This window comes from Myotis nattereri (assembly GCF_964212035.1).
Source record: "Myotis nattereri genome assembly, chromosome: 5".
NCBI classification, from domain to species: Eukaryota; Metazoa; Chordata; class Mammalia; order Chiroptera; family Vespertilionidae; genus Myotis; species Myotis nattereri.
Window position 1 is genome coordinate 36450775 of NC_138080.1, and position 26648 is coordinate 36477422.

General features: G+C 40.7%; 1 protein-coding gene across 2 annotated transcripts in view; it reads right to left on the reverse strand.

Annotated features, from left to right (window-relative positions):
* PINX1 (PIN2 (TERF1) interacting telomerase inhibitor 1) overlaps window positions 1-24040 on the reverse strand; it is a 76211-nt gene extending 52171 nt beyond the window's left edge. Inside the window, exons 1-6 of one of the 2 annotated variants that reach the window (XM_081092893.1) lie at window positions 23884-24040; window positions 21342-21451; window positions 19498-19590; window positions 17893-17971; window positions 14095-14184; window positions 5767-5843 (exon numbers count right to left, since the gene is read on the reverse strand). In XM_081092893.1, coding sequence (XP_080949019.1) covers window positions 5767-5843; window positions 14095-14184; window positions 17893-17971; window positions 19498-19590; window positions 21342-21451; window positions 23884-23902 — 468 coding nt within the window. In that variant the 5' untranslated portion in view covers window positions 23903-24040. The remainder of the gene's footprint in view (window positions 1-5766; window positions 5844-14094; window positions 14185-17892; window positions 17972-19497; window positions 19591-21341; window positions 21452-23883) is intronic. The other variant, XM_081092894.1, reaches the window with a different exon arrangement.
* Between the last annotated feature and the right edge of the window lie 2608 nt (window positions 24041-26648).

The window sequence follows — 26648 nt, forward strand, 5'->3', positions numbered from 1 at the left end:
AATTCAATATAATTGATCACTTCTTTGTCTCTGTAGAAAGTGCATACACCTCCAATTTAGGTGCACTCCAATCCAGAATTACTGTCTTCTGATTAATATAGTACAAAAACGGTGGGGAAAAGGACTTGAAGATTTAAAAAAAATGTATGGAAATATATAACCAGCCATCCCCACATTGAAGATTTATTAGAAGTTTTCAGGGCAATTGATAGTTTGTGATGGTCTTTCACTGTTTAAGCAAGCAGTCTGAACAGCCAGATCCGGCTAGGGAAGCAGTGCTCCAGGCAGCTTCGTGGCTTAAGGGAACACCAAATGCCAATAAAGTGAACATAGTCCCTGAAAAGACAGGAAGCCTTTAACTTCTATAGCCGTGGAAAATGGTCAAGCCGATGAAAAACTATTCTAGAGGGAAGTGCAATGTCTGAAAGCTCATTTCTGGCAAATGGGATTGACTTTTAAAAACTTAAAATGGCATAGCACACATTCATTCAATAACCCCCTCTCAAAAATCTGTGTGCTTGGCATAGAATTAGAAATGAGCTGATGAATATTTCTACTCTCAAAGAAGAGATAGTTATTTACTGATCAAAATATTTCGAGTATTTAATTATGAAACTATACAAACCATGAGTAGCAATTCAGTCCATTTAAAAAAAGAGAAGAACAATGAGCCTTCAATTTACTGAATCCCTACCACGCACCAAGCACTGAATTTATCGCATGCTAGGGACCCAGAAATGAGTACCACACAGGTCCTCCCTCTCTCGGTAAGTCGTTCACTGTCCAGCACATGTGACAGATGAACAAATCCACCTGTAAAAATATAGCAGATAGATTTCTCCATCAGACACATGAAGGTCAGAGAGAGGATAGAAAGCGTCATTTAAATTTCATAAATGTGTCCTAGATATCTTAGTAAACGTTTAGCTTGGATTGTTTTATTTTGATGTTATTTTATTTCTATATGTTATATGGAAAATTAAGGATTCAGATTCTTGGCTTGGCACAGTTTGTTTGACTACATAATACAAGGTTCACTCGTATTACTCTAACAAAGAAAATTTTCATTTGAAGTGATTTTTTTATTTTAACTAGGAAGAGATTTTATGCATAGTCCAGAACTTTAAAGCTCTTTTTCGGATCAAGGACTCCTTTGAAAATCTGATAAAAGCATTGAACTTTATATACATACATGCACACATACCCACACACATTTTCATGCAATTTAAAGGAGCTCTGCCCTAACCGGTTTGGCTCAATGGATAGAGCGTCAGCCTGCAGATTGACGGGTCCCAGGTTCGATCCCGGTCAAGGGCATGTACCTGGTAGGCACATCCCTGGCAGGGAGTATGCAGGAGGCAGCTGATAATGTTTCTCTCTCATTGATGTTTCTAACTCTCTATCCCTCTCCCTTCCTCTCTGTAAAAAAAATCAATAAAACATATTTAAAAATAAAATAAAATAAAATAAAGGAGCTCACCAACCTTACTAAGTGCACCCTGACCTACTTCCCAAGGAGCTTTCCTATACCGACAAAACTGTCACATAATGATGATGCCACTTTGTATTTACAGTTTGATATGTTTCCAAAATTACTAAAGTAAATGACTTACTAGTAACTGACAGGTTTGGACTTTTTAAAGACATCAAACGATCTGTTTTCCACAAGGCTTTCTCTAAAGACCCATAGATAGAAGACATAAAATCTAGCATGAATAACTGGGAGGTAGGTCATGGAAACTACAATCAGCATTTAAAACTTGTGTATTGATCATTACTGATATAAGCAGACTCAGCATCAAACTGAGAGAGATCAGACTGTTCACACATATTCTACTTCAAATAGGCATTTCTGTTGGCACAGTGGTTGCTGGGGTTAGGGATGGTGACGATGAGGGAGATCTCTGAGGTGGAAGGATAGTCTACGTATTAATCGAGACCAAGGTTACAGGACCCACAAGTGTGATAAAGTGGCACGGAATTCACATTGGACCAATGGGAATTTGTGGTTTTCATCTGCACTACTTAGGCCAGATGTAACCACTGGGATAACTGGGTGAAGGGCACATGGGACCTCTCTGAACCTCTGAATATCTTTGCAACTTCCTGTGTGTCTATAATTATTTCAAAATTAAAAGCTTAAAGAAAACCCTCATATTATTAATCAAGAGCTGTTGATATTTTTTTGAATAAAATATATTCAGATCATTCATTTCATTTGAGACCAGAAAGTGCATAAGTGACACAATATCTATGCCACAGAAACTCACCCTAGCTCTTTCTAAATCCAGCCTACAGCTCCAATGACAAAGTAAAATCGTTCCCAAAGCTGGCTCAGGCATTTGTAACATGCCTTAAACCCACACCAGTTCAACTTTGCCTGAAGGCAAGGTGGAAGTTTTAAAAGTCAAACATTATTTTCAGCAAAATGAGAATAACAGCCAATCATTTTCCTCACAAAGTTATGATAAAGTATTAACTACTTGTCTCTGACAAAATCTAAAAGAAAACTTCTAAAGCACAACTAAATCATTTAGATGTAGATTTTTAAAAGTGCAATAGAAGTTCATTGTCACTGGCAATATTGTGCTAGAGGGAAAGGACTCTGTGAATTTAAATCCCATTTGTGCCACTTTGGAGCTCTATAAAAAATACTTCTGAGCCGCGGTTTCCTCATTGCTATAAAGGTACTAATAAAGCCGACTTCATAGAATTGGTAGGAGGACTAAATGAGATACTATCATAAGTGCCTAGCATAATGTCTGGCACACAGGTGGTTGATAAACTTGTAATTCTGTTATTGTAACAGTCAGGGGGTGTAGAAATTAGTAAGAATGGGTTATTGTGAGAGATACATGTTGCCCCAAGCGAGACATGGTCAATGTCCAAGATTCTTTAAATCTAGGTGCAAGGACCGCGTCAATGTCAGCACCTTCTCCAGAGCACCAGAGAGGCCTTAGTGCTTTAACCTTCAAGCTGCCCTGGTCTCAGAGATTCTTCAGGTATGTGGCCTGCAGCAGCGCCTTTGCCTTGGCAATGCCAAATACAATTCCGGCCAATGTTGCTATGGGGGTCAAAGGAGTAAAAACAAAGCAATATTCTTCCCAACTGCGAACAGGAGCCAAAAGAGGTTGTATTTTCCAACAGATCTGATCAAAGACCTTCCGCCTTTGGCTATAAGGGCTGTTGTAACTAACAGGTAAGGTTTCTTAGCAACAGTTTATTCGGGTGTGCCTCAGTAAAAGCAAAGTCCATATATGAAAATCTCGGTATATGTAAAATTTAAAAGAAACTCTGACTTTCAATTTGTTGTTTGAAAATGAAACTAGACTTAAAGACACTTTATCTTACCTATACATAGTCAAATGTAAAATACTGCAGCGGCCCCGCCTACTCAGGGAGGTGCCCCAACCATCACCAGCACCACCACCACCACCATCACCACCACCTGGGAGCTCGCAGAGAAGCGGAATCTTGGGTCCCACCCACCCTCACGAACCAGAATTTGCAGGTTAACAAACTCCCCAGATGATTTATGTACACATTAAGATTTGAGAAGCCCTGTCCTAGGCAACACTCGTGACCCTAACGCTAGAAGTCCACAAATACATGGTGGGGCAAAAGTAGGTTTACAGCTGTGAGTATGCGAAACCGTTTATTCTTGTATTATTATTTACTAATTAATATATTATTTTTCCTATGAACAGCTGTAAAACTACTTTTGCCCACTCTGTATAGTTACACATCATGGCTTCGACTAGTGGTTCTCAGGCCTTACTCCTTATTACACATTAGAATAATCATCTCGATCATCTGGGTAGGCTTTTTCATTAAATTTTGTTTTCTTCTTTTTTTAATACTTATGCATGGACCCTAACCCAAGATTTGGATTTGACTGGCCTGGGGTGGAACCCTGGCATTAGCATTTTTTTAAAAAAGCTCCTTAGGTGATTCGAGTGCAAGTGTTGCTGAGAACCACGGCTACAGAGCAAGAGCTAAGCTGGGCATAAGCCCACCCTGCCAGACAATTAGGATCGCAGAAGGAGTTCTCGGAAGAAAACAGCAAACTGGAATGAAGACTGAGATGTAATGGATGTAAATCTTGCACAAAACACAGTGTCTTTTCTACACTAACTGCACCCAAACAGATTTTCCCTGGGTTATTCGTGGACAATTATTTCTGATGCTTCTCAAACACAGGCTCACTTTAACATGATCACAAATGACCACACCACCAAAAAGTCAAGTAACACCAAACTGCTGAGGACCTCATGGCACCAGTAAGTCCTCCAGTAGATGTCTGCCGAGGATTAGAAGCCTCTAATCTCTGTAACGAAAACCTTTCCTGTGCTTATCAAATAAATTCTTTCCACATTCTACCCAAAGCCCACAGGTAATATCTCCTTCCCTGACCTGTTCAACTGTAAAATTGCAAAAAGTGAGCTGGAGAAGAGGAGGGTTGGGGTAGTAGGGGTTGGCAGCAGGGAGAAAAGGGAGGATCAAGAGATCCGAGAACACAGGATGTGGAAGAGCCTGTGCAGCAGGAATGCTAGTCTGAGAGTGGGAACAGAAAGGTTAGCATCGGGGCTCCAGGGTGGGACGTGGGGCTGAAGCAAAGGTGCAGGATGTGGCCATGGAGGGGGCTGTTAGGGCGGAGCAGAGGTGAGTGTCCTTGGTCATCCTGAATTACTGACAATGGTCAAAGGAGGGATTCAAGAGGTCAATGGTCAAGGAGGGATTCAAGACTGAGGTAAGGCAGATGCGAAGTCTTTAGTGAACAGGCAGAGGGCCTAATCCAGGTCACACACTAATCAAGAGGTGTGACCAGAAGCAGGTTGTCTGATGACCTCGGCTCTTTCCAGCAGCCTCTTGAGAATGAAGCATCCAGCATGACCTGATATCAGCACACCTCCTCCCTAATGACCCACCTGCCTTTGGCATGACTCAGCTGCCCTACAGGCACCACCCCTCGGCAAGCTGTGCAGCCTAGGTCATATATTCCAGATTTTCGTAGACAACATCAATTTTAAATATTTTGATCCCATTATCTCTAAAAACCCATATTTTAAGAATTCTAATATTGACATCCCAACTACATCCAGGGCTGTTTCTTACAGCTGAAAATGGTCCCCCAAAAATGTTGTGCTATATTGCACAGCCCGATTTAATAGTTAGGATTATGAGTTATAGATTCATCCTGCTTAAGGCATAGTTGAGTCACTCTACTCTTATCTTCTAGTTCTGAAACAAACAGTATTATGCAGCAGAAAAAATACTGCTTTTAAATCCCTTCCAGACTCAATGCTGATCCAACACCGTTTCCAAATGTTTTAAAATGGAACAGACCAGAACTGCAGTTCACATGTGATGTTCTTCCTCCCCAGGCCATATTCCAAATAGAGAGATGCCGTCTGAGCAAAGCACACACAATCGCTGCATGCGACCTCCCTCTCTCCTGCAGACGGGAGAGATACACTTTCCCCTTGAATAAACCAGCCATAGGATTCATCCCCGAGTTTAGTCTAGTTCTCATACAGCAACAATAAAACCCAAATAACACACATCCCTTTTAGAGATTCCTTATAAAACATATTGTCTACCAACTGTTAAGGAGGCTCACATTTAGCCTTTGTTAGAAGCCTCTAAAAGGCTTTTTTTTTTTTTGGTAACTTTGTCTGAAAACTACAATCATAAGAAACAGTTCTATACACAGTTGAAAATCAAACTGTGGAAATAGAACATATCAGCTATATGGTAGCTTAATACCTCGGGAGTCTTCTTACTCTGTCTTTTCCCAAAAACACAGTCCAGATCTGTTCTGCTCCGAGATGATAGGTCCTTCCCTGGAAAAACAACACGGTGCCTTTGAGTCACAGCAATCTTTCTAACACACAGAGCACAAACATGAGCTGTGAACTCCTGAAAGCAAAATGAGTTTTGAAAAAGAAACAATTCTGTAAACTACTGACTTCTGTCTCCCCTGCGCAGACGACAATTCTTTAATTAACTAATAACATTAAACTTTAAAATAACTTAAAAATCAAATAAATGTTTGAGAACCAGGACTGCTGACATTCTCTTAATGGTGGAAACAACTAAGAGCGCGGAGACTGAGAGGAGAACTAAATTCTAAAGCCGCTGCACTGCTGGCACGCCTTCAAGATGCTGTTTCTGTGTCTCTGGATCCCCCAGCTATAAAGTAGATCTTACTGAATTCAAGGAGACACGAGCTACTTATGTAGGACCATGAAATGCAGACTAGCAAATGCTGCTGAATACAGAACTTCAAAGCCGTACATGCACCTATGAATGAGAACACACTGCATTTGACATACAGGAGCTCAACAGTTACTGAATAACTAAAAATTTTAAAAGAATAAATGCAAACAAAAAATATTGGATGAGGGTGAAAGAGGTTGCTATATTAGCTTTAAATAATAGGATACACAATAAAAGCAGGAGATGAAATGGCTTCTCACAAAAGCAGTGGCCAAAAGACCCATAATTCTTTTTTTTTTTTTTTTTTTTTTTTTTTTTTTTTTTTTTTTTTTTTTTAATATTTTTTATTGATTAAGATATTACATATGTGTACCCTCTATCCCCCCTCTCCCCGCTCACCCCCTCACCCCCCCGTTGTCCATGTCCATTGGTTAGGCCTACATGCTTACATATAAGTCCTTTGGTTGATCTTTCCCCCTTGCCCCCACCCTCCCCTACCTTCCCTCCAAGGCCCGACAGTCCAATCAATGCCTCTCCGTCTCTGGATCAGTCCTTATTCATCAGTTTATGTTGTTCATTATATTCCACAAATAAGTGAGATCTTGTGGTATTTATCCACTCTCCAGTTCCATCCATGCTGTGGCAAATGGTAAGAGTTCCTTTTTTCTTTTTCCTCTTCTTAAAGAATACCTTTCAGCATTTCATATAATGCTGGTTTGGTGGTGATGAACTCCTTTAGCTTTTTCTTATCCGTGAAGCTCTTTATCTGACCTTCCATTCTGAATGATAGCTTTGCTGGATAAAGTAATCTTGGTTGCAGGTTCTTGCTATTCATCTCTTTGAATATTTCTTGCCACTCTCTTCTGGCCTGCATGGTTTCTGTTGAGAAATCAGCTGACAGTCGAATGGGTACTCCCTTGTAGGTAACTGACTGTCTTTCTCTTGCTGCTTTTAAGATTCTCTCTTTATCCTTTGCTCTTGGCATTTTAATTATGATGTGTCTTGGTGTGGTCCTCTTTGGATTCCTTTTGTTTGGGGTTCTCTGCGCTTCCTGGACTTGTAAGTCCATTTCTTTCACCAGGTGGGGGAAGTTTTCTGTCATTATTTCTTCAAAAAGGTTTTCAATATCTTGCCCTCTCTCTCCTTCTGGTACCCCTATAATTCTGATGTTGGTACGCTTGAAGTTGTCCCAGAGGTTCCTTACACTATCTTCATATTTTTTGAATCTCTTTTCTTTTTTCTTTTTCGGTTGGGTATTTTTTGTTTCTTTGCATTTCAAATCTTTGACTTGATTCTTGGGATCCTCTTGTCTGCTGTTGGATCTCTGTAAAGTATTCTTTATTTCAGTCAGTGTATGCATAATTTCTAATTGGTCCTTTTTCATGACCTCCATGGTCTCACCATACTCCTTGAGGGATTTATTAAATTTATCGGCGGTTTCCATAAAATTCTTGACAAACCTTATAAACGTGGCCTTGAACTCTATATCCAGTCGTCTGGCCTCCTCCGTTTCTGCCAATTGTGACCTGTTTCTTTGTCTCCGCATTTTGGCTGCTTCCCTGTGTTGATAGAGTGGCCTGCGCGCTGGGTGTCCTGTAGGGCCCAGTGGCTCAGCCTCCCCAGTTACCTGGGGTGGACACTCTTGGTGCACTCTTGGTGCCTTGGTTGTTGTAGGATCACTGGGAGGAATTGACCTCCAGGCCAATTGGCTGTGGGAAGCAGCTGTGTCTGAAGTGGGAGAATGGACCCCCTCTGACCACTGGGTACAGTGGCTCCTGGATCTAAGGAGGTGCTAATTCAGCCCCTGCCTGAGGCCACACAGCAGGAACTACAAAGAGGCTCAGCTGTGAAGCAATGCAAGCCGCTGCGGGGCCTTGGGCCTTCTCTTGGAAGTTCCGGGTCTGGCTGGCCCGGCTGCAGTTAGGTAATTATCAGGTTGCAAAGTTCTGGGGCATTCACATGCAAAAGCCTCTGCCGCAGCCCGGGTGGGGCGGGGTCTCAGGGAGGCAAAAGGCCGGAGAAAGAAGCTATGGCTGATTCTCCGCGCCCGGAGTCGCGCGTCTCAGTGTCCCGGTAACGGCTGCAAGCACCTCTGAGGGAAAGCGGCCCCCCAAGTTCGCCCGCTGCCGCCTGAGAGAGCAGCCTCTCCCTGTATGAGTCCTGGGTCCCCAGAGACTTCCCGGAACCGGAGATCAGAGCAGTCGGGAGCTTGTGATTCAAAAAGACAGCCGCGTCCTCAGGTGCCACCCCCTTTCCGCGCGCGCGAGCCGCCGCGTACCTCTGCACTCAGCCTCCGCAGCTCCTCTGGCTCTCAGCGTGCTTTTCTTTTCTTCTAGTTGTAGAAATTACACTCAGCCAGCCTTCCTGTTGTTTTGGACGATGTTTGCTCCGTCCTTTGGGCTAATTTTCAATTGTTGTGGGAGGCGACTATTTCCCGGTGTTTATCTATGCCGCCATCTTAGTTTTCGACCCATAATTCTTATTAAAAACGCTAAACTCTAACTTAATTTCAAACCACAAACCAAGTAATTTAAAATTCATTTTTTGGAATTTTCACTTCTACCAAAAATACTCTGTGAGCAGTTGACCAAATCCATTCCCATTTGTCAACTTCAGGTAAATGCCGTTTAAAATGTAACTGCTACATGTAAGTCTTAAAGTTCTGGGGGAGTAGGCTCTGGGTTAGACACAGGAATTTTCATTTTGAGTTGGAAGCCCGAGTTCCACTGTCAGACTCACTTCTTGGTTTCTTGTAGCAAAATTGACTTGGCAAAGTAATGTCATGACCCAGAAGGTTCTAGTTCACTGACTACCACTGGGGCATTCAAATATGATATTGCTCAGTGACTCCATGAAATTAAAAAAACAAAACACCCTTCGATTAATGCAAAGCCAGGTGCCAAAACCAGTTTCATAGGCAGGCAGCAATTTCAACGGTCCAGTCAGTACGCCCTGTTCCCATCCGGAAGAACATGCTCCTCTGCGGCCCTACGCTGCTCTCCTTTCCTGCTGAGCTAGAAAGGAAGGCTTCCTGCTTCTAAGAGATTACGTAGTAGAACCCAGACAAAACACCCCAAAGGAAACCAACTTTAGAACAAAATGAAGCACATCCAGATAGGAACTCAGAAAATAAACCAGAAGAGAGGGGAATAAAATGGGTCGTGGAGGTGAGAGGTGGACAAACCCTCAGCAGGTCTAGAGATCTATTCTTATCTTTGTCAGAAGCATAGCAGACCACATTAAGGGTGGCAGTTTCCAATTTAAGGAAAAAAAGTTGTACTTAGTTCAAAATATGTATTGGTCAACTATTGTAAACTATCTTCTGAAATGGAACAGATACTCCAAAAGAAATGCAAATAAAGATCTCTTTTACAGCAATGCAACTAAAAGGTATGCTGGAAGGATTCAGGAAGAGAGGGTACATGCAAGATTACAATTTTAAAACAGGATGACAAAGTATGGCCCCACAGAGATGAAAAGCAAATCTCAAAATTGAAGGGAAAACTGCCAGGCTGGTAGAGACAGTGAGCTGTACCAATGAAGGTGCAAGCATTTCTACAGTGTTGGTGATTGGTTCTTGTATCAGACATTTTTATCCTTTAGCAAAGTTCACTTAAGTAAATGTAGAAACCAGGATTGTTACAGGCTTTGCTTGGGACTTGATCTGGAAAACAAAACACAGAGAAGAATTAAGAGTCAGAGACCAAGGGAAAGGAACTTTAAGGTAGATAAAAATGGAAGATGGAAGCAATACTGAAATAGTTATTAGTTAATAGTCCTGATTGAATAGTTTATAAATGCTATAAATTTATGGCCACATTTAAATAAAATATACATATTTTTATTGATTTCAGAAAGGAAAGGAGAGTGAGTGAGAGTTAGAAACACCTATGATGAGAATCACTGATTGGCCACTTCCTGCACACCCCACACCGGGAATCGAGCCTGTAACCCGGGCATGTGCTTTGACCGGGAATTGAACTGTGACCTCCTGGATCATAGGCTCAAGCTCAACCATTGCACTACACCAGCCGAACAAAATATTCATATTAAAAAAAAGAGTTTAAAAGCTTATTGGTCTCAGTTCTGAATGACAGTCAAATCACAGGAAATACTGCCGATAAGCTTAGATCTTAGAGAAATTGAGCAGACTAGGAAATACGTTATCTGTCTGGATATGGTTCATGCATATCTCAATCTTCAATTGGCCATAACATTTCAAAAACCAGGAAACAGTGCTTCCAGTGGTTAAGATGATGTAACAAAGGTCCATGAAAGGATGAGCAGATGAAAAAGCACTTTATGATCATTTTAGCTGTTTTCCTAACAATCATGAGTACCAGGTTTTCAATCTATCAGAGTAAAAAATTGGAAGGGAGGAATGTTACTGCTATTGGCAGACACATGTACAACATCAAGAAGTTCACACAGGAAGCAAAGGACACTATGAAAACAAAAACAAAACAAAACATAAGAACTTAAGAATCACAGAGATTTGGAGCCTTTTAGTTTAAGGGAAAAAGTGACATAGAACCCAACAAGTTTAAAGAGAAAATTGTATTATAATTGGGGTGCAAAAAACCCGAGTTTTCTACTCAGAGTACAGGGGCAAAGGTAAAGAATGCAGGTTTGAGAAATAGGTTGATTATAATAAAAAATTAAAGGGCATGTAGGTAGCTTCACTTGCTTAGAAAATTCATATGCAATCCCCAATCAAGAAGGATAAAACAAACAATATTATATTTTGTTTGTTTGTTTTTTAAATGAAAACACCTGAGACTGACAAGCCTAGGCAGAGATTATGACAATTTCCCTGCAAGGATAATGTCAGAAACCAGGAAATGGGAAAGAATCAGAGTAGAAGGTGAAATGATAATAAGAGTCAGAATTTTTTGAGATGGTGCTACTTTCTATATAAATGTAAAAAAAAATCAGAAGAGGAAACTTAAGGCCCTTTACTGGCAGAGTCCGACTGTAGGAGGGGAGGAGTTAACCATGCTAGATATACCCCAGTCTGTGTTTCCAGACTAGCAAGACAACTCCCAGAACCTGTGTTATACATGCTGTTTCCTTATTTAAGAAGCAAAACACTACAAATACTACAGATAGTCACAGAAATAAGAACTCTTGAGTAAATTACCATGATGAAGTTATACACTATAGTTTAATAAGCAACTTTTTATCCATCCACTGCACAACGGGGGGTGGAGGGGGGGGGGGACGATACAGCAATGCTCTCAACAACTGCTCACTGTACATAGAAAATGGTTTTGTAGAAATTGATATTTTCCCTATTTTTTCCTCTCTGCAAATATGGCATTGTCAAACAATTTTCAAATTAAAAGAAACCATGCTGAAGTTAGGCTTTTAAACAAATATAGATGAAATTAGCTTTTAAAATTATTTAATAAATTATTTCAAATTAAAATTATAAACTTGGGACTAGAGAAAGAAATAATGTATCAGAACTAAAATGGTAGCCAATACTGATGCAACAGCAAATTTTACAATGCTATTTGCTACTGTAATCTCACTAAAATAAAATCTTTATCTTCACTCGTCACACTAAGCTACATAAAATGCCACCTTCCCGTGTTTTAATTTCCTGGACCACAGACAAAGTTACAATATGAATCATCCTCATCCAATAAGTGAATTACTTTCATTATGAGCATACCCACAGGCTAATTTCCTTATTATCCATAATGCTGAACAATCAAAAGTTCCATACAATGGGGTCATTACTAATAAGTCATAAAACAGAACCTATTTTAGAACTCAATAATGTCTTAAAAATCTTTCCTCACTTTACAAAAGAGGAAACTGAGTCTGAAAGAAGGAAGGTGGTTAAGGGATTTATCTGAGAGAGTGACAGCCAGCACCAGCTTTCCTGCACCTACGACAGCCTACCTTAGAGGAAACAGAGTTGATCATTCATATCCGGTGACAATAGTGGCTCTACAAGAACAAATTTATTTTATGCAAATAAAGAACTTTAAAATAACCTTTCCCTGCATATTGTTAAGATGGATGGTAAATAGTTGTCTTCTTCACTACTTGGATTTCTGCCTCCTTCTCCCATCTTTCTACTTATTCCCAATCTGCATTTCTGTTTTCTCACTCTGTCTCCTCTACTTTCTCACAATATACCTGGAACTCTCTTCCCTGCATACCAATGTCCCCGCCTCCCCAAGGAGGCTAATAAGTAGGCGTACCTCATCTTAAAAGAGAAAGAATGAAGGCACAACACACCAAGCAAGTTGACAGGGTCACCTGGCATGGGAGTGGCTTAACTAGAAATAGAGAAATAGAAAGCAGATACTCCCAGCACCCATTAGATTAAAGTAGATTAATGAGGTTTATCCTGGCTTCAGCAAATGCTTCAGATGAACTCACGCATGTAGTCGGGAACAAAAAGAAAATCAGAAGATTTTATTTGCAAAAGTGAAAGCTTAAAAGGATGCCATACTGTCCAAAAGACACAGGCACACTTTTAATGTCACAAATTTGCTCAGTACACTTCTGCTTTGCCTCTTTTTTTTCTATAGGGTCTAATGAGAAAAGGAGGGACTTTTAAGGGCTTGGACAGGGGCATGAACTGACCTTCAGCCTCTCCTCAAAAGGACTGAAGGGCCAGCAAGGCCTGTCTTCTGTCCTGCAGCAGGTCGGGGTGGAAAGCAACCCTGATCCGAAGCCACAGAGAAAAACAACAGAGGTTCTAGCCTGAGAGAAAGAGGGATGACAGGAAGAGCCATACAAACCACACCCACTGGGACGGGCCAGAAGTAAGCACCAGCGTCTCCTCGCACACATTCCTGACGCTAGTCAGCTCCCCACTCCATTCAGCTCTGCCGTGGGCTCTCATTTACAGCAAACTCATTCCTACCTTTTGGGGTCCTGTGCCCCAGTGAGAACCACCATTAATAGTTTAAAGTGGTGGGAATTTCAGCTCCCACTGCTATTCAGGCAGGTTCTAGGGGTTAGGGAATTCCCAATCATGTCAACAAGACTAAAGCAAAGAGATGGGTGTGTATATCCAATCTCCCATAAAAGAACCATCAAATTGTGACTGGATATTACAACATAAATTATCATTATATTTAATACTTTAAGTATATTATGCAATAAATAGGCTTCTGTCCCTAGAAAGTGCACTTAATACAGAACACTGTTTTCTGGGAAAACATTTGGGGAGTTGATGAGTTCTACTAAAATTTTTTCTTACAATACAAGACCGCTACCTAGTGGTTAAAGAGGACAACTGCATGCACAATTGACTACAAGTATTGGGGAGTGGGGAGGTGTGATGGAGGAAGGTAGGATTTACCACCCAGTTCTCAAACATGTTTTCTAACACTATCTTCGCAATGAAAAGGAGTGCCTAAGTTAACACTCCATGAAATGAAGAAAAGGTGTGGAATAATATAAAGATCAACTGGGAAGTGAGACTTCTCATACTGGAGTTCTTATTACAGAGCATAATTCTCTAAATTGAAAAATGTCAGGAACTATTCAACACCAACATCAAACTCTGAAAAACAAGAAAATGTAACTAAAAATGTTGAGCAATTAATTAGAATTACTTCCTGACCTAGCCATTTAAAGTCCCTTTTTGCCTCTAAATAGCAAGTTGACTTCCAGCTTTGCCCCACCTCAGAGCTAATGAATCTGATGCACTCTAACCAGATCCCCAGTAGACTAACAATAAATACTGAAACTTGAGCACTGCTTTAGATCCACCCAGTCAAGCTATCCATAATTCCCCATTTTGAACGTAAAACAAGACGTAATGCTGGCGAAGAGCTAAAACTGCTTTAAGAAACCGAGTGGGAACACAGAGGTATCAATAACAAATAAATAAACGCTTAATTTTACCTTTTGTGAATTTCTTATAATGAACACGGTTTTTGGAGACTTTGGACTTTTCCTCAAGGCTGAAAGATTTCTTTTCCTTGTCTGAAGAGTCTTAAGAGAAAAAAAAAGCATTACATTAAACTCGCTGTAATCCATTCTCATTTATTCTCTTACAGTGACATGGTCTTATTTAAATAAAATCTTTGGAAACCCTGCCCCTTATTATTGAACTCTAACCAAATGATTAGAAATTCTTCTTGAACTGTATACTATGAATCAAGCAAGGCTATTTTCCAGATGTATACAGCCTTTGAGGAAATGAAAATTTGTGTTCACATAAAAATCTATATACCAAAGTACATAATAGCCTTATTCATAATAGTAAAACACTGGATATAACCCAAAATTCCTCCAATGGGTGAATGACTGTGGCAGAAAATGATAGGATGAAGAATTTTTAAAAGTTCAAGCAAAAACATATTAACATAAAATACTATGGGGTATACACAATCAAAATATTATTTCAGAGGAAAAGGAACTATGAAATATAATATTTCTGACTATTAAGGACTTGTCTATATATTTCTAAATAGAAGACAACGGGTATCAAATTGCTCTGGTATTTATCTACTGAATACATTAGGGACTAATGTAATGGGTGTTTTTTTAAATGCCTATATTTCCCAATAAGACAGAAATTACAATTTGCAACAATTTGAAGGTATGATTAAAAACATAGATGTTGATATAAAGATGAGCTAGGGTATACAGCTTTTCAAAATTCCCTTAGAGAAGTGGTTCTCAACCTTCCTAATGCCGCGACCCTTTAATACAGTTCCTCATGTTATGTTGACCCCCAACCATAAAACTATTTTCGTTGCTACTTCATAACTGTAATTTTGCTACTGTTATGAATTGTAATGTAAATATCTGATATGCAGGATGTATTTTCATTGTTACAAATTGAACATAATTAAAGCATAGTGATTAATCACAAAAACAGTATGTAATTATATATGTGTTTTCCGATGGTTTGAAAAATGTCAGGAACTATTCAACACCAACATCAAACTCTGAAAAATGTCAGGAACTATTCGTTCGACCCCCAAAAGGGTCGCGACCCACAGGTTGAGAACCGCTGCCTTAGAGGATATGTGAGCAAAATAATTTGAAGATCCCTGTCCTAAACCACACCTTTGTGGATGGCAGGTTATCAGCATCCCAGTTTAAAACCATAAGGAACAAAATATCTGATGGAAGTAACAAACATTTCCTAAAACCATGAAATTAAGTCTACAAAAAAGCTAAGTTGAGTCTGGTAGAGAGAACTAAGATAACTTTTTTTTAAATGAAATTTTAAAGATATACTGATTTTTCTGTCCCACAAGGAGGTAAGGGTTATTTCCAGGCTGTTTGCAAGATTCTATGAAGAGGGCAGTATGGAATTTCTGTTTAATTGAAAGGCAAATTGTATGAATTTGGTAAGTAATCTTAAGGAAGTAAAAATATTATTATAGAAAAAAATGTTATTGGGTTATACTGTGTCATCTGCTTTTTAGCTCTAATACAGTAATTTTGGCTTTACTCTGACCAAAAATTCACTTAAATAAAGATACTGTATTTATGAAAGATGACATGGCAGGAAAACAATTTATTAGCTCTCCAGGTCCACTCCTTGAACAGGTTTTTCCTTAAAGGACTATTCCTAAGGCTTTTCAGTACGGGGACTGGCGGTACAAGGCCTGGTTTGGACTGTACTGAGCTAGATAGGAAGCAGGCCACCAAAGCCCAGTCCCTGTCACAGGGCTACCAGCACCCTCTAGTGGTCTCGAAGTGGAACTCAATCTACAGATTGGTAACTCCCCTGCAGCCAATGATTCAAGAGACTTCTACGTCCAAGGCAAAAATAAAAAGAATCAACCTGCAAAGGTGAACCTGTGGATGGGGCTGCCCAAGGACAAGGCACTACTGCTTGGCATCTGTCATGCACTTTCTACCTTCCTGACAAATAATAGAGTTTCTTGGGTCACTTTAAACATTTCACCGACTGCACTTTGATAATACATGAGGGATAAATCTCAGAAGTACATTGAGAAAAATTAGGCAGATAGGTTAGAAAATACAAACTTATATTTCCCTTGATTTCGGCTGTGATCCTGAATATAAAGATGCTTTTGTTTATAATTAGTAAGGGCTCTAATGTCCTTGAATTTTACTGCTGCATAGATCCTGCATTTCCTAATATCAGTCCAGTAAGTGTTTTCACAAAACATTTTCTTTTGGCTAACAAATTATCATCTTTTATGTTAGGACCACACATTGGATAGTTCTAATAGTTAAACCATGGACAAGGAAAACTGTCCAAGTTATAGATTCCAACAAGAAGTCCAATCTGATTAGCAAAATACAGAATACCTCCCTTGATGTTTTTGGGCTCACTCCCATATATAGCATTACAATAAATCTTCTCACTGTTAGATTCATGCTACAATTTTACCAATTACTAGCATATCCTGTCTGCTACTTCCCAAGCAGGGATTATGTCGTATATATCTGCATATCCTCAAGTCTATTAACTTCATATCCAGCACATAGCTCAATAAATGTTTGCTGAACTAAAGTCTAAACATTTACACCTCCACAAGAGCCAAGAGGTGAGAAGAGGTGCAACCCAAGAGTCCATCGATGAATGAATAGACAAACAGAATGGGGTATATACACAGCATGGAACATTATTCAGCCTTAAACGGAAGGTACAACATTGGACACTACAGCATGGAGGAACCTTGAGGACATTATGTTAAGTGAAATAATCCAGACACAAAAGGACACATACTATGATTCCACTTACATAAGATACCTAGAGTAGTTAAATTCAGAGACAGAAAGTAGAATGGTAGTCGCCAAGTGCTGGAGGGAGGAAGGACTGGGGAGTCAGTATTTAATGGGAATAGAGTTTCAGTTTTATAAGATGAAGAGTTCTGTGGGTGGATGGTGATAATGGTAGCACAACAATGCGTCCATACTTAATGTCACTGAACTGCACACTTAAAAATGGTTAAGATGGTAAGTTGTATGTTATGTGTATTTTACCACAATTTAAAAAAAAATGTCTGTAGAAGAATAGTCTAGATTTCTCAATGACTATACAGCAGAATTAACTCAAGTTACACCCTTGCCAAATAGACATGTGATAAAAAAAACTTCTCTTGAATTCTAAAATCATACCAAAGCCCCACAAGTTTCACCCATCCATCCCCTTCCCTCCAATCATACAATCTTCCTGTTAACTTAATATGGGAAGCCCAATGTCCAATTGTTTCATTTCTAATTCCTACAGCTTGGGAATACAATTTCTAGTATTGAGCCCCTTGCAACAAACTTTACTATACCCAGAATCTCTTAATACATTAAAAGGTAAAACAGTTTAATTAAGTAGAATCAACACAAAAAACAGGCTTTTTTATTAAGCCTTTGCTGGCTGCTAATTTATGGTTCCAACTGATATTTCTTGCTTTGTATTTTTAAAATGTTTTTAGACACATTCAAGGAATCCTGGAAAGATCACTTTACTATTTGAGGCTGTAAACTGAATGGATTTACCTTGCCATTCTCAAACTCTGAAATCAGAAGTGTTGTCTTTTTACATGCAATGAAAGCACTATCAAGATATAAGCAGGAAAGACTGCTTCTAATTGCCTCAATAAATTAACTTTTGGATATGTGATGCTTATAGTAAAAACAGTTGGTAAGAATATTTTAAATTGAGAGATTATGTCTTATAAGTCTAATGGATAACAAGGCAAAGATTTCCCCTACCTGCTGTTTCTGGTCCATGACAAGTGTTCAGTTCAGCCAGAAGCTGGTTAAAATCATCCTGATGAGCAATCCAGTTGTCCTGAAACAAACAAACATCATTAGAGGCAAGTCCATAGTTTACCTACACTGGCTGAGATAAGAGAGATCTTGGAATCAAGGAAATCTGGTGGTTAGAGTGAATTTTTAAATGTTTCACCAAGATATTTATAAATTTGAAAGATATAATGTAGATTTGAAATGAAATGTATTTATTTTAGTATTACAAATGGGCTCCTTGGAAACTTCAGCCCTGGTTTCAAATGTTGATAACTTATACATAGTCAATTTATAGTCAAATAATCAGTAGGCAACCTATATGCTAAATATTAAAATAAAGCAAAATAAAAATTTTTTTCTCACTAAGGGAAAATCATATAAGTCAAAGGAAAAATGCAATCATGAACTTGGGGACTCTCTTCCTTAAATATTTTGCCCAATTCTATTTGCTGGCATGGACCCCCTTTTACAATATAACACTGGAGAATGGAGGAGAAAGTCCCGGGAATCAATCGGCACCCATCTGTACGGTGACAAGCTAGTGAGTTCATTATAACAAAGAGAACCTGGCTTTAAGAGAGAAGGAACATCTCCAAAACCACGTAACCCGTGGGAAGCAAGGTATCAATGGAGGCATTTGCCTCATACACACCATTTTAAGACTGCTTAAGGTTAAGCATATTAAATAGGTTTACTGGGCAATGCTTCTCCTAAAAAATGAAGTACATCTGTACATCTCTCAGCAACTACCTTCAAAATCAACTTTATATAAACTCCCTGGGTAGTCTTTTAAAATTTTAGTTGTTAGTCCAGAAAATTTGGCTGATCTAGTCTACTACTCAGTGCTTCTGAACTAATCAAAGGAATTCAGTTTACCTAATGAACTTCTCCAGATTTTCTACCAGATTCTGTTGGTTGTGAAAATTTAAGAATATTGAAAAAAATAAAAGACTTTAAAAAAAATAATTAAGAACAAAGCTTTCAGCTTAGATGCTGTCTGAAGCAAATAATTCTGAAAATAAAAAGCATGATGACTGGATAGGCCATTAATTTTTAATTACAGCGTCGTATTTACAAAGTGTCAGTGTTTACGAGGAAATGTGCATAAATTTAACTGCTATACACCAGCAGTCAGAAACAGACAATGGTACAGGAAAAGAGTACCACTTTCTTGCAGGAGAATCTTTTAATTTCTTTCTGAAACTAAATGTCAGCAACTTTTAATAATATAAGCTAATATTAGAACACAGGTAAAGGTAAAACTTCTTGTCTGCCCTGAAATGAGTATTTCTATAAAAAGAATACGTTTTGCCAAGTTTAGCAATAAAACTAGTTTGCATCTCTTACACATACGAAAGGAAAGAACCCCACGAAGACAATAAGGTGGAGGGAGCAGGCAGGACACATGATAAAGAACCAGCTCAGCTATGGGCGTTTTACTCAACCAAAACATGGAGGGTACACACTTGGAACAGTTAAAAACGGATCAATTTGATCGACTTAAAATGTATATATTTACAAAAAGTCAGTTATGCAAGGAAAACCCCCAGCAGACACACTGTTGCTCACTTCGTTATTGATCGTGGCTCCAAGTCCCAGGTGGTTATTTTTAACCTGAACTTTAATATGTTCTGTGGCTCCTTGCTCTTGAGCCCCTAAACCCTGTGGAGATTAAACACAGAGACCGTTAGCTTTTTAAATCAGATATAAAGAGTGATTAGCTCTATCTTCCCTCATCAATCATGCCATTCATTACTAAACATCTAGGAGCAGGGCACTACCTGTGCCCTCAAAGAGAATACAGTGTAATGGATTCTCATAAGATATGGCTGTATCACAAAAAATGCACTTATAATTCTTCAACCTGAGACCTAATTTAAGGACCAGGGAAACACTATGGAGAACATGCTTTATTTAATGCTCCGAATCAGAGTTCTGCCACAAAACTATTAGAAGCCCATGGGAAGTCTTATGAGTCTGTGGCTCTGCCCATTAACTAATTTTACAAAACAATGCTGAGAAGCAGGGAGAAAGGGACTCCAGGCCCCTGTATCAACACTCATTTGTAAGGTGTCCCAGAGAGCATGGTATACTGCAGAATCAATCAAAAGGCACCAGCAGGCTGGCTTCAGCTCAGTGAATGAAGAGGAAATAAGATGATATGAAGGGGCTAGACCTCACAGACCCTGAAAATTATGGTAGAAATTTGGATCTTCTTCTTTAAAACAGGGGGAAACCACTGAACTTTTAAGCAAATGAATGATATGATTTAATTTCTGTATTTTAAAAGCTCATTCTGGCTGTCGTGAGGTCCCGAGGAGGAAAAGAAGGGAGGCAGGGAAGCAGGAGACAGGGTGGAATGGTGATCAGAGCAAGCACTGGCGGTGGCTGGACCAGGAGGATGCCCTGGAGAGAGAGGAGTAATGACTGGGGCACAGAAAGTGAGAGATGCAGGACCAAGTCTGACTCCTAGGTTTCTTGCTTGAGTAAATAGGTGCCATTTGCAAAAATGGGGAAAATTGAGAAGAAAAAATCTGGAAGATCAAGAGTTTCCTAATAAAAATTATAAACGTGAGACGCCTACTCCAGTGGAAATGTCAAGCAGGCTGATTCATTTATAAACCGGGGCTCAGGGAACAGATCTGGGCTGGATACAGAAAAGTTAACGGTTAGATAACCTCAGCATTTAGATAATTCAAGCATAGGCTGGCATAAATGAGCTAACCTGAGCAGAGTACAGAAAAGGGCCTGGGGCTCCACAGCTCAATAGTCAGGAGGAGGAAGAGCCAGCCAGCAATTAAATGGAGTGGCTGGTGAGGTAGAAGGAAGAAAAAAGAGAGAGAGAGAGAGAGAGAGAGAGAGAGAGAGAGAGAGAGAGAGAGAGAGAGAGAGAAAGCAGTACTGTGGGAGTCAACACAGAATTATCTCAAGAAGGAAGTAGTCTATGATGTCCAATGCTGCTAAGGGATTAACTAACTTGAGGACAGAGAAAGGCCCACTAGATTTGGCAACAAGATCATTAAAGACCTTGACGAGACCATTTAAGTGTAGAGAGATTAGGAGAAGTCCTATTTGAGTCAGGAATAACTGGAGTGTGAGAAACAGCAGAAAATGTGTAGTCTAGTTATGAAGGATAATAAAGTATTACTCTTAGCAATATAAAACTGGTGGTTAAGTACGATTCAAAGTGTAACTAAAAGATGCTAATCATGCAGTTTGAATGATAAAGAGAGCTAACAGCTATGTTCAATTCTAACTTTATCACCACTAGGTCATTATAGTTCAGTTATTTCTCCAAAACCGCTTACTGATCCAAAACATAAATTTTTCTAAGTCTCCTAAGAAAAATACGTTCTCCTGACTTGTAATCGCTTTGCATGGATCTGACTTTTTTATGCTCTTCTCCGAAATACCTTTCCTTTAGACCACCCCATCTTCTCCAGCATCCTCTGGCCAAACTTGGAATCATCATTACTCCACCTGGTATTTCTTGGATCCAAAGCCCACTTCTGCTTCCGCCGACCTGCAAATGACAAAGTATCTCCTTAGCAACTTACCTTTCAAACCTGGAAAATACCACACAAATATTCACATACCTAATACACACACACACACATACATGCATAAAATATAACATACATTATGTTTTATTAGATACAGGTACCAGATTCAGCATCAGATTGGATCATTTACCCTGATTTCCAACAATATATTCCCAATAACAATATATTCCCAACATACAAACTGACCTTCTAAGACAAAAAAGAAGATATTCGCTCCGAAGATGACAAATCGAAATACCTAGACATACCATCAGTTGGGCCTTCCATGGTCAGCTAAAGGCAGCAACCTATGAATGCACCAGCAGCAGCAGCAGCAGCAATCACTGCTTTTGTTGCCATGCACTATGTGCCAAATGCTCCCCACATATTAGATTCCATTTTCACAGTAACCCAGTGAAGGTAGATATTCTTATCTCCATGGATGAGAAAACCTGAGGCTTAGAGACAGAAATGTGCCTAATGTCCCTAAGCAAAATCCAGAGCCTTTATACAAACAAAGGTCCTACTGACGTCAAAGCTTATATTCTTAGTCCACGACATACAAAAGTCATTATGATCCTGGGGAGAGAGTCAACTGTGCCCGCCACATAGGTGATCTACAGATACTAACAGTACCTTCCCTTCTCACTGAAATGCCCCAAAGTCATATGATTCCCTCTATAAATTTTCAGAATAAATTATCTGCTTCCTTTTTGGCATTTAATTAACATTTTTCTGTATTATGGTTGTTTATATCCATCTCTTAGTGTTTCCATCCTATATAATAAAAGGGTAATATGCAAATTGATCCTAACGGCAGAACGACTGCTCAACCATTCATTATGAGAGGCACTGACCACCTCTCAGTCCCTATCCCAGGCAGGCAAGCTCCAATCACCCAATGGCGAACGGCGAACAGAGAGTGGATGGCGGGGGATGTAGGTGACGCCAGGCCAAGACCCCTGCCCCACACACAGAGGGTCACCCGCAACAGGGGCAGGGGAGGGGCCAACCTCTCAGTCCCGCCCCCCCCCCCCCCCCCAAGAAACATACAATCTTCCAGACTGAATCAGGAACAACATTTGGAGGTATGGTGTAGAGAGAACTGAAAATATTCCCTTAAAATCATGCAATTGTAATTAGTGATGTCTACAAATAGACTTTACACCTGTATACCACTTCATACTTCAAACTATTTCCACATTCACCATCTCACTGATTTTTTTGAGACAACCTACCGCTAAAGATAATAAATGAAGTTTTTAAATACCACACAGAAACTAATCACGGAAAAAGATACCAATGAATTAAGCAGAGCCAGGGCCAATGTTCCCTAGTACCTACTGAATTAAGCACATATCAAAGAATATTAAAACCAGAAGAGACCTCAAAGATCTAGGCTCTAAGCTCACCATCTAAAACATATTCAATTCTATGAGTCCCTATTTCAAAACAGTAGAAAACTGCTGGTCCTAGTAGCAACAATGTAAAGCTAGGGAGACAACTAGATCAATTTTGTCCATTTCTAGCTCAATGACCTGGGGTGAATCATTTTCCTCTGAACCTTAATTCCTGCTCCTGTAAGCTGGACTGGAGCCTAATCCATTTCGTTTTGTGCTCACAGCCCTCCATCCCCTTAGTTAAAAGAATGCTGACAGCATTTAAGTCACAAAATCTCAGAGTAGTTGCTGTTGGTCTATATTAAGTAAACTGTTTCGGTTCCTGGCTCACTACCTACTTCCGAAGTTATGACCAAAGCACCACTGCCCTCTGGTGGCAGGCAACCGTAGCTACAGGTACCATTCAGAAGTTACGCAGCCGCTCCAGAAAGGGAATCAATGAATTTCACAAAGTGGCGGTAAATGTCAGAGGCAAACTGAGGCAGGATGAGGCATCTCAGTAAAGTTAACACCGCCACAGTCTTACTTAGCCCCGCACCCCCTAAAAAAGGCTTCTTCCTGCCTTTGATGCTTCTAATCTGTTCGCTTTTCCATTTCTGGGTTGCATACATCGTCGAGAACGGGCCGTCGATGTCTGAGGAGAGTCTGCCGGCCTCATCTCTTTCCAACCCGAGGACGCTGAGGTTCCAGGGAAGCGAGAAGAACCAGTCGGGGTCCCCAGGACCCGTGTCCTGGTGGCTCACTCACACCCCCCGCGCGCGCCCAGCTCTGAACGTGACCCTCGCGGTCTCTTTCACCAGCAGACCGGCAGCTAACTTCTGGAGAAGGCTGGGCTGGGAAATCTCCGCGGCAGGCAGGGCCAACCGAACCCGGCTTCCCAGGGCTCCGGCCCGCGGATCCTCCACCTCGCTCAGCGCGAGCGACTCGCAGACCCTGCTGCCGGGTCCGGTCCCGCACGCCACCTGGAACCTTCACCCTCGCGCCCTGGTCGGGCCTCCGTGCCCCACACTCACGCTCAGCCAGCATCGACATGTCGCAGAGCCTGTGCCCACGCGGGCGTCCGGACCGGAGCAACTGGAGCTGCGCGGCAGACTGCTGGTGGAGAAGTTGGGTCCACCGGACTTGACGCGTGCCAGGAGACCGGCTGCGGCGCGGGCGCGCGCTGGTGACGTCAGTGATGCGCGACGGCTTCTCCAACCCGCGAAGGCGAGTGGGCGGGGCGCGGAGTGTTCGGGGGCGGGGCGGGGCGGGGCGCTAGGTGGGGAGAGGTCAGAGACCTTTGGATCTAACAGGAGTATCGATTCCTTAGGTTCCTTAGGTTAAGCCATTTCGTGTACTAAATGATTGGATATACGTAAAGCCTTCGTAAGAGCGTTTGGCGCAGAACAAGGGTTCTCATCATTAATTACTACATATCAGGCATGTGCCTTCTGGAAATAAGAAGTGAACTCAGCCCTGCAGTAGCTCAATATCTACTGCGGAAAAGAAAATGTAAATAATAGTCCCAAGTACCCTCAGCATCATTTAAAACGGTGTGGACACAGAGTTGTAGAAACTCGCTTGGAGGGGAAGACTGCACGGTGGTGTCCCGTCTCTTTTCTTAATGTCCTACCTCTGGAGAGAGGAGAGAGAGAGAGAGAGAGAGAGAGAGAGAGAGAGAGAGAGAGAGAGAGAGAGAGAGAGAGAGAGAGAAGCAAATAACTAATGTTATCTCTCTTTTAATAACACGATGCCTTCAACACGACAAAGCTGTTGTTTTCCTCATATTCCTCTCTGTGTCCACACCAGCACCTTGTCTGTGAATTTTAACTAAAGTGCCTCTGGCTCCAGAGGCGTTCCATTGAGATTCTGACAATGAGATTCTCAGACAGACAGTTAGGATATGTTTTTGGGCAGGTGACTCTCAGTGAACTTTGGGTGACAGTACAGACATAAGTAGAACACAAACAAAGCAGCCAGGTGCCAAGCAAGGCTATGTAAAGGACTAGAGTCCTGTTCTAGATGAATTCAACCTTAACTAGGAATTTAGACAAACAAGGTAAACTTCTCTGTTTTTTAAAAAATATATATATTTTATTGATTTTTCACAGAGAGGAAGGGAGAGGGATAGAGAGTTAGAAGCATCGATGTGAGAGAAACATCGATCAGCTGCCTCCTGCACACCTCCTATTGGGGATGTGCCCGCAACCAAGGTACATGCCCTTGACCGGAATCGAACCTGGGACCTTTCAGTCCGCAGGCTGACGCTCTATCCACTGAGCCAAACCCATCAGGGCTTCTCTGGTTTTATGAAACTCAGAAAAAAAATAACCACAAAAGAACAGTTGCTGCTATCGGTGAGTACCCAGGAGCTGAGGGGGATAAAGAGATGCAAAATCAATGGAATTTTCACAGTCAAAGCAGGAAGCAGGTAAGTTGTGATAGAGGGAAGAGGATTAGAGAGTTGAACTTGCACAAAATTAAGAAGGCAGGATCACCCAGTCTTAGGATAATTACCTGAGCTGTTTGATTAGACCAGGGACAATGAAAGGTAGGTATAGAGCGAGGACAATTGAGAATGGATCAGGAAGTCAGCATGTTTTCAAGCACCACATATGTTGGTATATGATTTCAGGAAGAGAATTTTGTCTCTAGGATGGTCAGAAAGATTGAGGCAGAAGTTTACAACACCGTTGCCATGGTTCAGGTGATAGATGGTAAGAACTAAACTAAGACACTGAGTGTGACAGTGAATGGCAACAAATGGTTGTGTCTTGTGATTTGGTGAGCATTCTTTCCTGGAAATGTTCAGTCAGAGGCCACACAGGAATGTTGTAGAAGGGACTCTGCATTTGGGTGAATGTCGTTTAGACCCATGGTTTCCAAGGTTTGTTCCAACTCCAGCATCCCTTGTGTCTATGAAACATCTATGAGGATCATCTCTGGAGATGGGAGTGGGAGGGGGGACACAAATAACTGTTGTTATGTTTGAGATTTTAAAAAATTACAGACTCATCTATATTTTAAAATTATCAGCTAGAAATGGGTATTGCACTTTTTTTGGTGGTGTTGATAGGTCTCACCCAAGGACATTTTTTCCATTGATTTTTAGAGACTGGAAGGGAGCGGGAGAGATAGAGAAACATTGATGTGAGAGAGGCTCATCGATTCATTGATTGGTTGCCTCCCGCATGTGCCCCGACTGGAGCTGGGGATCAACCCTGCAACCCAGGTACATGCCCGTGATGGGCAATCGAACCTGCGACCCTTTGGTGCATGGGCTGACCACATGCCAACGCTGGCCAGGGCTTTGGCACTGTTTAAGGTAAGGTAGCCCATCTTTCCTCACAGTCTCCTTCCGCCTTCACCCAACCTAAAAAAATTTGGATCAAGAGTAGTTGATGACAAGATGAAGTATTAAATCAGACATGAAAAAATTGCAGCTATTCCTTAGCAAAAGTTGAATGTCTGCAAATAATAAAAATGAAGGAACTTAGGACAGCATTACTACAACAAAGGAGAAACTAACAAGGAAATTAGGTGACAGATTACATAACATACTTTCTTTGGAAATACACTTCCCCTGCTTAGCACTTTAGCAAAAAGATTCCCAACAATAGGGGAATTATTAAGTTAGTAAATCAACTGACTTCACAGAACTCCTGTTCTAGAGAGGAAATGACCATATTCTATCTTAATTCTAACACAACCCAGATGTGTTAAATGTTCTAAAGAGGCACAAATTGGTATGGAAACATCCCGAAGGAGAGAGAGGTCCCTCTTCCAATGTCAGCCTCAC